The following is a 17,234-nucleotide window of genomic DNA, read 5'->3' on the forward strand; positions in this document are numbered from 1 at the left end:
CCTTTTTCAGCAGACATTTGGCTAAAAATAACAACTATATAGCCATTAAAAGCACATTATAGTAATAATTACCGTATATTCCGGCATATAAGGCGACTGGGCGTATAAGACGACCCCCAACTTTTCCAGTTAAAATATAGAGTTAAGACGACTCCCATGCATAAGACTACACCCGTGTATAAGACGACCCCTGACTTTTGAGAAGATTTTATTGGGTTTAAAAGTAGTCTTATACGCCAGAATATACTGTATGTATTTATTACCCGTCTCTCATTACGTTTTGAGGCGGGGTATAACATGGTTGAAACAGAAAGATAAAACATAACACTATAAAAATACACACAACAAGCTATACACAAGACCATTGTGCAGTTTGATTGTTGTGACCTGTTCCGGGATCATGTGTGACAAGAAAAATGGTATTTCCATTAAAAAAAACTTGTTTGCAGCCTTTACAGACTTGACCAGATGTACTGATCATTTGAAATGGATGTAACACATATATGACATGATGGGCTACTTCTAATGCTCAATATCCACGGAAGAATTCTGCATAAAAGTCCATGATGATCTTCATTCCCTAATCAGCCCATACCCAAGCACTAAAAAAAAACAAAAACCCCAGATCCATTGGGTTGGATATCTTTTAGAGTCAATTTTCTAGGCAATTCTAGGGCTACAGAAAGGAGGAATGAAAGAAACTCCATAAATCCAGTGTCAAATTGGATTTCTGCCTATGAATTGTCCAGATGGGACATATTCCTAAAAAAAGATATTGGAGTAATTTCCACAGGAATATTTATTCTTACAATATGCTATAGAAATGCAACAACTTTATTTCAAACAAGCATCCATACAAACTGTTACTCTGTAAAGGATCTGGAAATAAGTATTAAAAATAAGCATGAGGTGTTTGTTCATACCTCACCAATCATATTATTCAAATAGTTTAAAACAGAACTACTTTAGTATAGTAAAAATTATCTTGAAAATAAGCCAAAAATATAACTGAAGCAATGCCATTGTTTTTGGAAGAAATTAATTAATACATATCTGACTGAAACACCTCAAGAAAAAAAAATACCTGGGATAGGTTCCTGAACCATATGTTGCTCCAAAATTTCCTGAGGAGTTTCCTGATCATTCAAGGTATCCATATCTGTAGCAGTCATCATTTGATGGAATGAAAAAGGATAAAATGCTGGTTGAAGAGGAGTGTAGTATCTTTTGTTTAAAAAGAAAAGGTAAAGAAATAATTACTGTTCAAACTGTCAGATTAGGATAAAGTACTTCACATAATTTTCATAGCTGAACTGGCAAATTTCTCTTAGTGGTTATTTGGATAAGTATTGTATTATTCTGATCTCATCATTCATATTTCTGGGGTGATGTGTGGTTTCCAGGCTGTATGGCCGTGTTCTAGCATTTTCTCCTGACAGGGTAGCTGGCATCTGTAGCTGGCATCTTCAGAGGATGTTAGAACACAGCCATATAACCCGGAAACCACACAGCACCCCAGTTATTCTGGCTGTGAAAGCCTTAGACAATACATTTATTTTTCTGTTTTTACAAAATTTTGTTTTTCTGTTTTAATATAAACAGAGTGCAAATAAGGCTCATTTCCAAAGTCTTAAAAAAATAAAGTGAGTCATAAAGTTACATTTTCTTTCTCCTATTTGTATGGTCAAGATACTATATTAACTTATCTAAAAGAATGATGAACACATCAATAATCCTAACAAAACATACATTTGATTTATTCAAAATTATTTAAAATAAAGCGATGATGAAGTGTGTGTAATTACCAAACATTGCAATAATACAATAATAATAGTAATGATGATGTGTGTGAGAGAATGAAGACCCAAAACATTGCATCCTAATAATGACAGTAATAATACCACTGTGTGTGCAAATTCCACCCTAATAACGATGTGCAAGTGTGTGAGAGCATAAAGACTCGGCACATCCCACCCTAACAGTAGCAGCAATAATACAATAATAATGAAGACATACTGCACCCTATAAGTAGCAGAAGTAATTAAGACATACTGTAAAACATACATTTGATATCTATCACACTCTAACAATAGTAGAAATAATACAATAATGAAGACAAACTGCATCTTAATAGCAGCAGGAGTAGTAATGATAATGTGTGTGCAAGACTGAAGACCTCACACATTGTATTCTAATAATGATAATAATATACAAGTGTGTGGAAATCCCATCCTAATAGAGATGCGCATGTGTGTGAGAGCATAAAAACTCTGCACATCACAACCTAAAAGTAGTAGCAATAATAATGAAAACATACATTTGATTTATACATTGCTCCCTAACAGTAGTAGCAATAATACAATAACAATAAAGGCATGCTTCATCCTAATAGCAATAATAATAATAATAATAATAATAATAATAATAATAATTCTTTCCATGTGAGGAGTGACTTGAGAAACTGCAAGTCGCTTTTGGTGTGAGAGAATTGGCCATCTGCTAGGATGTTGCCAGGGGACACCTGGATGTTTTGCCATCCTTGTGAGAGGCTTCTCTCATGACCCCGCATGGGGAGCTGGAGTTGACAAAGGGAGCTCATCTGTGCTCTTCCTGAATTTTAATCTGCGACCTATTGGTCTTCAGTCCTGCTCGCACAAAAGTTTAACCCAGTGGTTCTCAACCTGGGGTCCCCAGATGTTTTTGGCCTACAACTCCCAGAAATCCCAGCCAGTTTACCAGCTGTTAGGATTTCTAGGAGTTGAAGGGCAAAAACATCTGGGGACCCCAGGTTGAGAACCACTGGTTTACCCCATTGCACCACTGGGAGCTCCAATAATAATAATAACAACAACAACATTTGCAGTGGCTAAAGACTTTGGCCTGCACTAAACACAATCTGCACTGACAAAATTACCATCTGCCAGCTGCAGAGGGCTACCTTACTGGGATCTGCACGCATCATTCGCCAATACCTCACACTGTCCTACACACTTGGGAAGTGCCTGACATATGATCCAATACAGCAGCCAGCAGAGTGATCTTGTCTGCTGTGGACTCATTTTGTTATGTTTAAAATAATAATAATAACAAGAACAACTCAGGGCGGTTCACAGCAACATCGGCAAACATTCAATGCCGTAAAGTGCAATCAGAAATAAAACAATCATAAATCAAATAAAGTACATTAAACAACAACATCAAACAATAGTGAGACATAACAAATTAGGGATCAAATAACTACAAAATTACAATGTAACAAATGAACATTTAGGAACAAGGGCCTTCACTGTGGTGGTCCCTTGGCTATGGAATTCCCTCCCAAATAAAATCGGATCTGCTCCATTACTCCTGTCCTTCCAAAAAAAGTGAAATCCTGGCTGTGGGATCGGGCCTTTGCGGACTAGACTAACTTGCTGGCAAAGTTACGGTTTTAATGGACTATGATGGACTGCTTTTAGGATTACGACTGAATTCGGCATTGTATTTAATGTTTTATATTATTTTTATACTGTTTTTATTATATTACTAGCTGTCCCCTGCCATGCATTGCTGTGGCCCAGTCTGTGTATATGTGTTTTGTATATGTGTATATGAGTGTATGTTTGTGTATATATGTGGTTTTGTGCATGTGTTGTAATGTAATTTTTGATTTTTGACTTCTTAAGTCCCTTCTGCTGTGTTTTTAAGTGTTTTTATGAGTGATGGTCACTCGTTGACCTGATAGGTGTATTGTGTCCAAATTTGGTGACAATTTGTCCAGTGGTTTTTGAGTTCTGTTAACCCCACAAACAAACACTGTATTTTTATTTATCTATGTATATAAATAAAAATGTAATGTTCTTTTGTGGGATTAACAGAACTCAAAAACCACTGGCCGAATTGACACCAAATTTGGACACAAGATCCCTAACAACCCAATGTATGTCCTTCACTAAAAAAAAAATGATTTTGTCATTTGGGAGCTGCAGTTGCTGGGATTTATAGTTTACCTAAACAATTTTTATAGTTTACCTAATGGAGCCCCCAGTGGCGCAGTGGGTTAAACCACTATGCCGGCAGGACTGAAGACCGACAGGTCACAAGTTTGAATCTGGGGAGAGGCAGATGAGCTCCCTCTATCAGCTCCAGCTCCTCATGCGGGGACATGAGAGAAGCCTCCCACAAGGATGATAAAAACATCAAATTATCTGGGCGTCCCCCGGGCAACGTCCCTGCAGACGGCCAATTCTCTCACACCAGAAGCGACTTGCAGTTTCTCAAGTCACTCCTGACACGACAAAAAAAAATAGTTTACCTGCAATCGAAGAGCATTCTGAACCCCACTAACGATGGAACTGAACCAAACTTGGCACACAGTTCTCCCATGACCAACAGAAAATACTGGAAGGGTTTGGTGGGCAGTGTCCTTTGGTTTTGGAGTTGTAGTTCACCTACATCCAGAGATCACTGTGGACTCAAACAATGATGGATCTGGACTAAACTCTACACCAGGGGTCCTCAAACTAAGGCCCGGGGGCCGGATGCGGCCCTCCAAGGTAATTTACCCGGCCCTCACACAGGGTCAACCTAAGTCTGTAACGACTCAAAAGCACACAACAACAACAATCCTATCTCATTAGCCAAAAGCAGGCCCACACTTCCCATTGAAATACTAATAAATTTATATTTGTTAAAATTGTTCTTCATTTTAATTATTGTATTGTTTTTAAGTGGTTTTTGCACTACAAATAAGATATGTGCCGTGTGCATAGGAATTCATTCATGTTTTTTTCAAATTATAATCCGGCCCTTCCAACAGATTCAGGGACTGTGACCTGGCCCTATGTTTAAAAAGTTTGAGGACCCCTGCTCTACACGAATACTCAATATGCCCAAATGTGAACAATGGTGGAGTTTGGGGGAAATAGAATCTTGACATTTGGGAGTTGTAGTTGCTGGGATTTATAGTTCACCTACAATCACAGGGCATTCTGAATCGCACCAATGATAGAATTGGGTCAAACCTCCCACATAGAACCCCCATGACCACCAGAGTGGGCCACAGCAACGCATGGCAGGGGACAGCTAGTATTGATGTATATTTATGCTTTTCTTATTGTGGGCACTATGATGTGCTGGATCTTAGCTGCCCCGAGTCCCTCTGTGGAGGACGAGACATAAATGCCCTAAATAAATAAATAAACAAGACCTAAAATTGGGAGTAATGAAAAATTAAAACATGAAATTAAAAAGCCGGGGTAACAATCCATTTCCAAATGACAATGAAGTTATTCTATTCTTTCAGGACACCAACGCCTTCCCTTTGCTGGGCCCTGAAGACCCCACACACCGTGTCTCATAATGATGATAATATGTGTGTGCAAATCCCACCCTAATATGTCTGTGAAAGCATAACAACTCTGCACATTCCATCCGAACAGCAGTAGCAATAATACTACACTATTGGTAAGTGTCTGCGAGAGCGCGAAGGCTCGTCGCCTTCTCCCTGCGTCCCAATCAATGAGTCTTTTGTACTGGGCGCGCTGCTCGGGGCAGGAAGGAAGGCCGGCCTCGGCCTCGGCCCCGTCCTCCCCCCAAGCCTCCTCTTTCCCTGCCTGGCGCGGCCAAGAGATACCTGGGGCCCGGTTCCTCGGCTTCCATGGCCGAGCGCGGTGGGTGCTTCCTGGGAGGGAAGAAAGCCTCAGGAAGAAGGCCTCACCAGCCAGCCAGGCCCAGAGTCAAGCCCGACTGGGGGTCCCTCGCACAGAAACCGGCTGCGCGCGCCCCTCCCGGCTCCTCCCTCCTCCCCCTCCCCTCTCCTCTCTCGATACCTTCTGCGGCCCCTCGGCTTCACACACCGCCGGAAATGACGCCCAGAAGCCGCTAGAGATATGAAAAGTGTAGAGTGACACGCGAGTCACTTCCGGTATCAAAGAGAAACTTTCAAAGGTTCAATGGTTCATGGGCGAACTTGGGCCCTGTAGGTGTTTTGGATTTCAACTCCCACCATTCCTAACAGCCTCAGGCCCCTTCCTTTCCCCCCTCAACAGCCTCAGGCCCCTTCCTTTCCCCCCTCAGCCGCTAAGTGAGAGAAAAAAGGAAGGATTCTGATATCTATCTATCTATCTATCTATCTATCTAATCTATCTATCTAATCATATCTATCTATCTATCATCTATCTAATCTATCTATCTAGCTAATCTTATCTATCTATCTATCATCTATCTATCTATCTATCTATCAATCAATCAATCATCTATCTATCTATCATCTATCTATCTAATCTATCTATCTATCTCTCTAATCTTATCTATCTATCATCTATCTATCTATCATCTATCTATCTATCTCTCTATCTATCTATCATCTGGGATTTATAGTTCACCTACAATCACAGGGCATTCTGAACCCCACCAATGATAGAATTGGGCCAAACCTCCCACACAAAACCCCCATGATATATCTATCTATCATCTATCTCTCTATCTATCTATCATCTATCTATCTATCTAATCATATCTATCTATCTATCATCTATCTATCTATCTATCAGGGCTGGGCGGTTTCGTTTCGTAATTTCGTAATTCGTTAAAAATTCGTTATTTTTTTTTGGATAACGAAGCGATTTTGAACCATTCAGGAGCATCTAAAAAACGAAACGAATTTTTCAATTCGTTTCGTAATTACTTCGTATTCGTTTCGAAATCATTTCGAAATTGTTTCGTTATTATTTCCGCATGTCTGGGGCAAGTTTTATAGCTGTTGTTTGTTTAATCAGTGAAAAAAAATTATAAATATCACACCAACAGTCAACAACAGAGGGAGAGGGAAGCTTCAAAAGTTCCCCCTGTCCCATATGGAGGTTTTTTAGCGTATTGCGCGGTTGCGTACGCCATTAACAAATCGATTTGTATTCGTTTCAAAATCGTTTCGTAATTGTTTCGTAATTTATGAAATTTCATAAATATTGAACTTTTTTAAAGAAAAATTTCGGAATTCTTTTAAATATCGAAACGCAAAAAACCCCAAAAAACGAATCGAGTTTAGAAACAAATTTTTCCGTGGTTGCCCAGCCCTACTATCTATCTATCTATCTATCTATCTATTATCTATCTATCTATCATCTATCTAATCTATCTATCTAGCTAATCTTATCTATCTATCTATCATCCATCTGGTTGTACTGGTCCAGCAATACATGGAGCGAGAGTTGCCAGATGTTCAAGCTGGGTTTAGAAAAGGCAGAGGAACGAGAGACCAGATTGCCAATATCCGCTGGATAATGGAGAAAGGCAGGGAGTTTCAGAAAAACATCTCTTTTTGCTTCATTGACTATTCTAAAGCCTTTGACTGTGTGGATCATAATAAATTGTGGCAAGTTCTTGGTGGGATGGGCATACCAAGCCACCTTGTCTCTCTCCTGAGGAATCTGTACAAGGACCAAGTAGCAACAGTCAGAACTGACCACGGAACAACAGACTGGTTCAAGATTGGGAAAGGCGTACGGCAAGGCTGCATACTCTCACCCAACCTTTTTAACTTGTATGCAGAACACATCATGCGATGTGCGGGGCTTGATGAATGCAAAGCTGGGGTAAAAATTGCTGGAAGAAACATTAACAACCTTAGATATGCAGATGACACCACTCTGATGGCCGAAAGCGAGGAGGAGCTGAGGAGCCTTCTAATCAAGGTGAAAGAAGAAAGCACAAAAGCTGGGTTGCAGCTAAACATCAAAAAAACCAAGATTATGGCAACAAGAATGATTGACAACTGGGAAATAGAGGGAGAAAACGTGGAGGCCGTGACAGACTTTGTATTTCTAGGCGCAAAGATTACTGCAGATGCAGACTGTGGCCAGGAAATCAGAAGACGCTTACTTCTTGGGAGGAGAGCAATGTCCAGTCTCGATAAAATAATAAAGAGTAGAGACATCAGACTGGCAACAAAGATCCGCCTAGTCAAAGCCATGGTATTCCCTGTAGTCACCTACGGATGTGAGAGCTGGACCTTAGGGAAGGCTGAGCGAAGGAAGATAGATGCTTTTGAGCTGTGGTGCTGGAGGAAAGTGCTGAGAGTGCCTTGGACTGCAAGAAGATCCAACCAGTCCATCCTCCAGGAAATAAAGCCCGACTGCTCACTGGAGGGAAGGATACTAGAGACAAAGTTGAAGTACTTTGGCCACATCATGAGGAGACAGCAAAGCCTAGAGAAGACAATTATGCTGGGGAAAGTGGAAGGCAAAAGGAAGAGGGGCCGACCAAGGACAATATGGATGGATGGCATCCTTGAAGTGACTGGACTGACCTTGAAGGAGCTGGGGGTGGTGACAGCCGACAGGGAGCTCTGGCGTGGACTGGTCCATGAAGTCACGAAGAGTCGAACAACATTTTTTGTAGTAGTATCGGTATATCTTATATACCAAGCATGGGTGAACTTGGGCCCTGCAACTTGGGACTTCAACTCTCACCATTCCTAACAGCCGCTGAGAGGAAAAAGGAAGGAGCCTGAAGCTGTTAGGAATGGTGAGGGTTGAAGTCCAAGATACCTGCAGGGCCCAAGTTCACCCATGCTTGTTATATAAGATATACCACTACACAATATCCCAGAGTACTTGTAAGATATCAGCACAAACACAAAACAATCTATGCATAATGTCAAAGTGTATTATCAAAAAAACATATAATATTCCATTTACCAAAATCCCCAGCACATAGCTCAATTCAGTGGTACACAGAAATCAAAAGGAGCAACCGCTCTCAAACGTAACAGTTCTGGGTCTGGATAGGGATTCCACTGTATATAGGCTTCAGGGATACATTCAATGAGAAAAGTCATATAAACAAAGTAAGCATTGAGTCATGAGGCTGTAAACTGAAGACAATAATGAGGATGAAGCGCCACTCTCAAAACAATCTTCATGGAAAAGATCCAACTCAAGTCCAGTGAAAAATGGAGCACTGCTTCTCAAAATAAGTCTTCAAAGAAAAGTCCCAATGGCATTCAACAGGGGTGCCCGGGTATTTTTGTACCCTGTTTTGGGGAAAGCAATCCCCTTCCTCAGGAGTTGATAAATTCAGCAACTCTAGACTCTTATATCATGCCAGGTAGCTTATACAAAAAGTGACTCTGCTTGAAGTAAGCATGGGTGAACTTGGGCCCTGCAACTTGGGACTTCAACTCTCACCATTCCTAACAGCCGCTGAGAGGAAAAAGGAAGGAGCCTGAAGCTGTTAGGAATGGTGAGGGTTGAAGTCCAAGATACCTGCAGGGCCCAAGTTCACCCATGCTTGGTATATAAGATATACAGACACATACTACACTGAGAACCCCTGTCCCTGGACTGCTCCAGCTGGAGGTCAGCTGTGACCAGCAGTGCTGCAGAATTCGAGGATGCACGAGTGGAGGGTGAAAGAGAGAAACGTGCCAGGAGGAAGGCGCGTCAAGCCAACCCCGACCGGGACCGCCTTCCACCTGGAAACCAATGCCTTCACTGTGGGAGAAGATGCGGGTCAAGAATAGGGCTCCACAGCCACCTACAAACCCACAAAAATAGTCATCAAGGAAGACCATCTTACTCGTCCAACGAGGGATTGCCTAAGTAAGTAAGTACTACAAAAAATAAGGTTGGATTATTGCCCCAACCTTATTTTCTATCTTCATCACTATGATACTTCATCTTATTGTCGAAGGCTTTCATGGCTGGAATCACTGGGTTGTTGTAGGTTTTTTCAGGCTACATGGCCATGGTCTAGAGGCATTCTCTCCTGACGTTTCGCCTGCATCTATGGCAAGCATCCTCAGTGGTACTTCATCTTGTTGATGGGAAGCTTCCTACCAGAGTGGAAATCATCTATCGGACAGATGGCAAGCTATTTAACCTCAGCAGACTGAAAGCCAAAACCAAGGTTATGACAACATCTGTTATAGAACTCCAATATGCTGATGACAATGTCGTCTGTGCGCATCCAGAAGAAGACCTACAAGCCACTATAAACACCTTTGCAGAAGCATACGAGAAGCTCAGCCTGTCATTGAACATTGAGAAAACCAAAGTGCTCTTCCAGCAGTCCGCAGCCAATCCCTCTCCAATGCCAGAAATAGCTTAATGGTGTAACATTAGAAAATGTTGACCATTACTGCTACCTTGACAGCCACCTCTCCACCAAAGTCAACATTGACACTGAAATACAACACTGCCTGAGCTCTGCGAGTGCAGCATTTTTCCGAATGAAGCAGAGAGCTTTTGTGGACTGGAACATCCGTAGGGATACCAAGGTGCTTATTTATAAAGCTATTGTCCTCCCAACCCTGCTATACAGCTGCGAGACGTGGACTATCTACAGACATCACATACAACTCCTGGAAAGATTCCATCAGTGTGGCCGCCAAAAATTCCTGCAAATCTCTTGGGAAGACAAGCGGACAAATGTCAGCTTGCTGGAAGAAGCAAAGACCACCAGCACTGAAGCGATGGTCCTCCGCAATCAACTCCGCTGGACCGGCCATGTTGTCTGGATGCTCGACCACTATCTCCCAAAGCAGTTGCTCTACTCTGAACTCAAGAACGGAAAACGGAATGTTGGAGGACAGGAAAAGAGATTTAAAGATGGGCTCAAAGCCAACCTTAAAAGCTCTGGCATAGACACTGAGAACTGGGAAGCCCTGGCCCTTGAGCACTCCGGCTGGAGGTCAGCTGTGACCAGCAGTGCTGTAGAATTTGAAGAGGCACGAATGGAGGGCGAAAGGGAGAAACGTGCCAGGAGGAAGGCACGTCAAGCCAATCCCGACTGAGATCGCCTTCCACCTGGAAACCAATGCCCTCACTGCGAGAGAAGATGCACATCAAGAATAGGGCTCCACAGCCACCTACGGACCCACTGCCAGTTCACAAATCTTGAAAGACTATCTTACTCGGACAACGAGGGATCGCCTAAGTACTACAAATTAAGGCATCCAAAATACTTCATTTGCTCATACATGGGAGCTTTCGCATTACTTGAACGTCGTAGGTTAAGTAGGTCTTAAGTCTTAGGCAAAGGGGTCTCTTAAGTTCAAGCTGGGACACGAGTCTATATGAGTCTACTATTCTTATCTCTATGGTGCTCTGTGGCTCACGGAATCGATGAGGCAGAACGTCCTGACGGCCTCCCGCGTGACAGAGTGGCGCGTTCTGCGCTCGCGACTGGTCCTTCTCTCGGCCAATAAGAGTCGTCCTTCCTTGTCCTGTTTCTCCATGCTTTTCTTAGGGGGGAATCCAAGCAGGTAAAGGGTAATGACTGTTTCTGGATTGTGGAGCTAATGTGGGTTGGGAGCACTTTAATTGCCACCGCTCAATGGTATAGAATCCTGGGAGTTGTCGTTTAACAAGGCTGTTTGCCTTTTCTGCCAAAGAATGATGCCCCCTCACTAAATGCAAATTGCAGGATTCCATAATATTGGCCACAATGCCAGCATATTAAGGTCACAGTACTTTTTTTTTTGGTCGTGTCAGGAGCAACTTGAGAAACTGCAAGTCGCTTCTGGTGTGAGAGAATTGGCTGTCTGCAAGGACGTTGCCCAGGGGACGCCTGGATGATTTGATGTTTTTATCATCCTTGTGGGAGGCGTCTCTCATGTCCCCACATGAGGAGCTGGAGCTGATAGAGGGAGCTCATCCGCCTCTCCCCGGATTTGAACTTGCGACCTGTCGGTCTTCAGTCCTGCCAGGCCAGCACAGGGGTTTAACCCACTGTGCCACCGGGGGCTCCTGTCACAGTACTAATATTACAGTATTATTTATTTATGACATTTATATGCCGCCCTTCTCACCTCAACGGGGACTCAGAGCGGCTTACAAGATATATATCTATATACACGTACACACACATACAATATATTGTATTATTAGCATAGTACAATATCAACATTATATATTACTGTATTGTACTATACCATTATATAGTACAACGTTCTGTTATTGGAGTATATGTCGTCATCCCCCCTTCGTGAGAAAGCTTGATTCCACAACCCCCGCTATAATGAGTCCTCCTCCTCAAGTAATCTGTCTCTCTTTTATCTCGCCCAAGTTTTTAATTAGTTTTTAATTAGTCTCACTTTTAATCATTACATGTAGCCCGCCCATTGTCATTGTGATTGCGCCTATTGTAATTTTATATTGTTATGTATTTACATGTTTTATGTAATAATGGTGTTGTTTATTGTTTGCGTTTTCAGTTGTGTTTTGGTTATATTTTATTGTAATTTGTTGATTGGGCTTGGCCTCATGTAAGCCGCTCCGAGTCCCCATTGGAGAGATGGTGGCAGGGTATAAATAAAGATTATAATTATTATTACCTCTCTCTTCTCTCTGGCCCAGAGCAACAGCTGGTGCTGGGGGAGGGTCTTATATATTTATTTACATGCCGCTTTTTCTCTTAATGACACTGAGTATTCCTCTTTCATCCAAGATATAAGCATTCCTCCTTCACTCCACCCTATTCCTGATATTAAAAAACTCAATTTTTTCATTACTAACCCCTTCCTTCTTCTCTGATTCATATTCCAGCCCTGATCTCTTTTTACCATGCCTGCAGGAGTACCTTGGCCTCGCTACCTGAAAATGCTGACTGCGAGTATGTTGGCCATGTTTGCTGGCGCAGAGGTTGTCCATCGATATTACCGCCCTGATCTTGTAAGTGGTGTTTCCCCATTTATTTTGGTTTTAAGACACTTACAGGCAGTCCTCAAATTACAAACAGCTGACATACATATGTCTTATAGTTAGGACAACAGAAAGTGAGAGAAGTCTACCCCCAAGAAGGGAAATTCGCTCTGGAAAGAGTTATCATGGGAAACAGGTGTCTCCACTGAAGCTGTATCAACAATCCTTGTTTCCATTACAAGCCAAATTGTTCAAAATCCAATTATCACAAGGACAGAAAGTGAGGGAAAACCTTCTGACAAGGGGCACAGACAGCAAAACATGCACCACAGGGTTGTTTACCCTTCACCATGTTGTCCAAAGCATGTATGTATATTCCGAAGTGGTTCGTAAGTTGTATTCATTTTGGCAAATTCTGTATTTACGATATGACTAACGAACCCAAATTTGAGCCCCCGAAATCCAGACAGAATGTAACTGAGCTCCCCTGAAATTCTGGAAACGATCGAAAATATTTTGTTAGTAAACTATGTATTCTAGTCAGTTCTTTCTGATTATTTGTTTTGCAAGGGTCCACGGGAAGCCCTATTGGGGACCTTCTGAGGATTGGCATGTATCCTCCGAAATGGACCAGTGGCCTCCTTTGTGTTGGGAAGGGAGCTCCTCCCTCAGCCGCTGCCTCCTCCTTCTCGCTGGGAAGCAGCGGGTGGGCAAGGAAGCCCCCCCTTCCATCCTTTCCCTCGTAACTCTGTGAAGGGGCCCCAGTGTTATCCAATTCATCTCCTTCTGCCAGGCAGGAGGCCCCATCCAAGGTCCTCAGCGGACTCCTGTATCTTTCTTCCTGACAGAATGTGGTCATACTCAAGCTAGGGTTAGTTGCGGGAGCAGGAAGCAGCAATGGAAGCAGGACGGCACCACCTCTCTCCCAGAGAGGTTTCCTAGCTGGGAAGACAGCTCGGGTTGTGGACTGGCCTCTATGAGTAGCAAAAGTCGCCACCGCCTCAGTAGCAGGAATCACAGCAAGTGGTGGCGCAAGGGCCGGAGGTCATCCAGGCTTAAATAATGTACCTATTCAGACTTACAAACAAATTCAGTTTAAGAACACACCAACAGAACCTATCTTGTTCATAACTTGGGGAATGCCTGTAATCAGGTTTTAGTCTTATTTTTAAATTTAAGATATACATTGTTTGTCACTGCATCCACACATTCCTCTGTTACAATAAAGTTTAGTTATCAGTCATCATGTATATAACAAAAGACAGTGACTCTATATACATCAACTATACCACAGATCATCTCTCTATGAGGTCGCCATCAATTTATCTAAAGCTGTTATTCTACAGCTTTAGATGAGTTTATTGTGAAGCCCATATAGAGAAATGACCATAGTATATGGATGAACTGGGAGTAATTTTTTTACATTGCCCTATCTCTGTGTTTTTAAATTTTTATTCTTGAATTGGCCCTACCCAGTGAATTTTTTTTCTGTGTTTTGATGTCTGATTTTATATTGCTGTGTTGTCTATTATATTGGCTTTTGCATTTTATGTATTTTATTTTTTTGGTTTTGTTATGTTTTGTGCAATACTGTGTTTATTGTATTGATGGGCATGGCCTCATGTAAGCCCCCCCCCCCCGAGTCCCCCTGGGGGAGATGGAGCGGAGTATAAATAAAGTTTATTATTATAATTATAAATAGGTTTTATTTTTTCCTCTGATTAGGTGAGATTAATTTTCTAAGGCATCCCACCGGAATCTATGTAACCATTTTGTAACTGACAGGCTTTCGACTGATTTCTACACTCTTGATATTTCAACTTAAGTGACACTAAGAAATTATATAAATTTGTTTATGTGATAAATTCCTTGCAACAGAATTAATAAAAGTATGTCAAAACCGTATCTCATGTGACTAATTCAGAAAAATATCTCATTTCAACATTGGAGTACCTTAGAAGAGTGAATCGCCATGTTCTAGAGATCATTCTCCCACAAATTCTCCACATCTATCAGATAATGTTATTAATAGGATACAATTTATGAGGATAAAGAGGCCACCTGCATGCAGACTTTATAACATTTTCTTTAGATAGGGCAGAAATTGATGTTTAAAGTGAATCAAAGCTTTATCTTTGGTCCACTTTATCTTTGTTGTTGTTGCTCAAACTGTTTTGAGCCTTTGATTTGCCCAAATGTTTTCTTGATGATTTGTACAGAGACACTGATTTGTATCCCGCCTTTTGCTTAAGAAGCGTGTTTAAGATAGCATACTTCTCTGGCATATGATAGGTGTTGTGGAAAAGGAATTGCAGTAAGAGCATTTAAATCCCCCCTTTCCTTCAATCTAGCTGGAATAGTTCACATGGTTCCCCTTCCTCCTGAATTATCTTTGCAACTAGGTTTGGCCTGAGGTCATCTGATGAATTTCGTGGCCTAGGACATATTAAAACCCGGATCTTCTAAATTCAGCCCATTATGCAAGTGTCCCGGCTTTCACATCCCTTTCCCTGCGTAACATAAAAGGTTTTTGCCATAGTTCAAGGGTGTAATAGGCAGAAATAGGTTTGGTCTCGGGACCTGATGAATTATTGAGGGGCAACAGTTGGATTATTTTTATCCTGATTTTCATGTGACTGATGTTTTTGGGGTTTATTTTATTTTGCAGACAATACCTGAAGTTCCTCCCAAACCTGGAGAGCTCAGAACAGAACTCTTAGGTCTCAAAGAAAAAAAACAGCAAGTTCAACCTGCACAATAACTATGCAGAGTGGTGTTGCATCTCTCCACAAAGTGCACTATTTTCACAGCTGAATGGATACAACTAGACAATGGTTACTAGATGTGTTCATCAAGAGTCCAGATATTGTGACCTTTTTGCCCAGAGTTCTTAGCTTTGGATACAATGCAATCATTTCCATGTTTTAATTAAATGTGAATATATTTTCTGAGTATTTTTGTGTGAGAAATTGGCCACAAGTGCCTTGTATTCATTACAGCTGCTGATATGAACATCACCTCCTGTGGACTCAATTTATGTCATGGAGCCCCATAGACAACTACATCCTATGGGAGCGGAAATGGATGTCTGACTTGTGTGACAAAACAGCATACTGTGGTTTTAATTGGTAGCAGTTAGCTTTGAAGACATCATATATTTGATGTCTAACCATTGGAAATAGTCCGAGTTCAGTATATCCAAGACAGCCTGCCCTGCAAGCATCTCCAATTTGCAGAAATGCTTAAAGTTGTACTTGCAACACATTGTGATAGGCTAGCTTGGAAACTGGACTCTCAGGTTGTTGTTACAGCCTAACCACTATAGGCAATATATACAAATAATTACAAGTCTCTTGCACCAGACATGGCATCAACTAGCTGGATTTTGCCAAGTTCATGATTATGATGGAGAAAATAGCATGTCATCAAACCTTTTGAACGAACTTTATCAAAAACGTGGAACCTTGTAAAGATAGAAGTGCAGAACTCTTGGTAACAGAGTCATGTTTTATTTCTTCATGAACCAAGGCAGCAAGGTGGCATCAAGCATGCAAATGTGAATCATTCACAGGAAAGTGTTGTACCCAAAGAAACCTGACTCAGGATTCAAAACTGTTCTGCTTGTGGCAGCATGCGGAATGCTGTAGAACCTACTCATTCTGGTATGTGTGAGTCTGTTAAAATTTCCCATTTTCCCCGGTAAGTGCAGGAGCCTCCCATTTTGTTGTGGAAAAAAATAATACTTGAATAGGAATCAGAAGCCAGGGCTGTCTAGTCATGTTATACAATTAACCTAAAACTTTAGCTTGCATTAGTGCAGTAGTTCACAACCTTTTTTTTTTGACCAGGGACCTCCCCTCAACATTAGTACCAAAAGAGTTATGAATCAGTTTTTGATCAACTTTAGATTGGCTTTAGTTATTTGAGGTGCTGATTCACAAAAATGGCATTGGACAGACCACATTAGTTCTAGGTTCTTATACAAAATATATGCCATCCACTAGTCACCCTCTGCTTGCCCACAGAAAACCATATTTAATAATCTAGAGCTGATGTAGTAGTAATAATTTGTGGGTAGTCAACCTCTCCCCTCCCAACATCCCTATTGCACTCAGCACTACAAGAGGGTTTCGCAAGACCAGTCGCTCTCGTTGCCATGTGGTTTTGAGGCAACGGTGTAGTAATGGTGAGGCCACAGTCCATATTTTCGTTCTCGTGGACTGACCACTGCATTAGTGCAACAGCTCCTGTCAGCAAGACAAAATATATAACCTCCCTTACAAATAAAAACATATGTATTCAAGTATGCCATGTGAAAACTTATCAGTATGAGTGGTTTATTTCTGTTCGTTTTTATAGAAGGAACTTCCCATCCTCAGCTCAAGTGTAGCATACCTTATGCTGCATGCTGACATTTTGTCAGGTCTACCACTAGCAAGCAGGAACATAAAGGGAAACTAATGACATTAGGTCAGTATTGCTGCCTTTCCTAAATGCAATATGTTTCATTATATGCAGAGTACCAAGATCCATTCAATAATCTATTAAATAAATCAGAAGTGTACTATAGTCAGTCCTCCACGTTTCCTCTAGAATCTTAGTCCTCCAGTG

General features: G+C 41.5%; 2 protein-coding genes across 4 annotated transcripts in view; one reads left to right on the top strand and one right to left on the bottom strand.

Moving 5' to 3' along the window:
- The window catches only part of TDG (thymine DNA glycosylase), a 15,200-nt gene extending 9,338 nt beyond the window's left edge, over positions 1 to 5,862 (bottom strand). Inside the window, exons 1-2 of one of the 2 annotated variants that reach the window (XM_060776898.2) lie at positions 5,811 to 5,862; positions 1,085 to 1,224 (exon numbers count right to left, since the gene is read on the bottom strand). In XM_060776898.2, coding sequence (XP_060632881.2) covers positions 1,085 to 1,175 — 91 coding nt within the window. In that variant the 5' untranslated portion in view covers positions 1,176 to 1,224; positions 5,811 to 5,862. Of the gene's footprint in view, positions 1 to 1,084; positions 1,225 to 5,614; positions 5,787 to 5,810 lie in introns of those variants that run through there. The other variant, XM_060776897.2, reaches the window with a different exon arrangement.
- Positions 5,863 to 11,150: 5,288 nt separating this feature from the next.
- Positions 11,151 to 15,575, top strand: UQCC6 (ubiquinol-cytochrome c reductase complex assembly factor 6). 2 transcript variants are annotated; one of them, XM_067469228.1, is made up of 3 exons: positions 11,151 to 11,252; positions 12,528 to 12,653; positions 15,292 to 15,575. In XM_067469228.1, exons 2-3 carry the CDS (start codon positions 12,546 to 12,548, stop codon positions 15,382 to 15,384), a joined length of 201 nt encoding a protein of 66 aa, XP_067325329.1. In that variant the 5' UTR covers positions 11,151 to 11,252; positions 12,528 to 12,545; the 3' UTR covers positions 15,385 to 15,575. The 2 variants fall into 2 exon arrangements, with proteins under 2 accessions (XP_067325329.1, XP_067325328.1); XM_067469227.1 differs by having other exon boundaries at positions 11,152 to 11,245.
- Positions 15,576 to 17,234: the final 1,659 nt, after the last annotated feature.

The sequence above is a fragment of the Anolis sagrei genome, chromosome 5, assembly GCF_037176765.1.
Source record: "Anolis sagrei isolate rAnoSag1 chromosome 5, rAnoSag1.mat, whole genome shotgun sequence".
Classification (NCBI taxonomy): Eukaryota; Metazoa; Chordata; class Lepidosauria; order Squamata; family Dactyloidae; genus Anolis; species Anolis sagrei.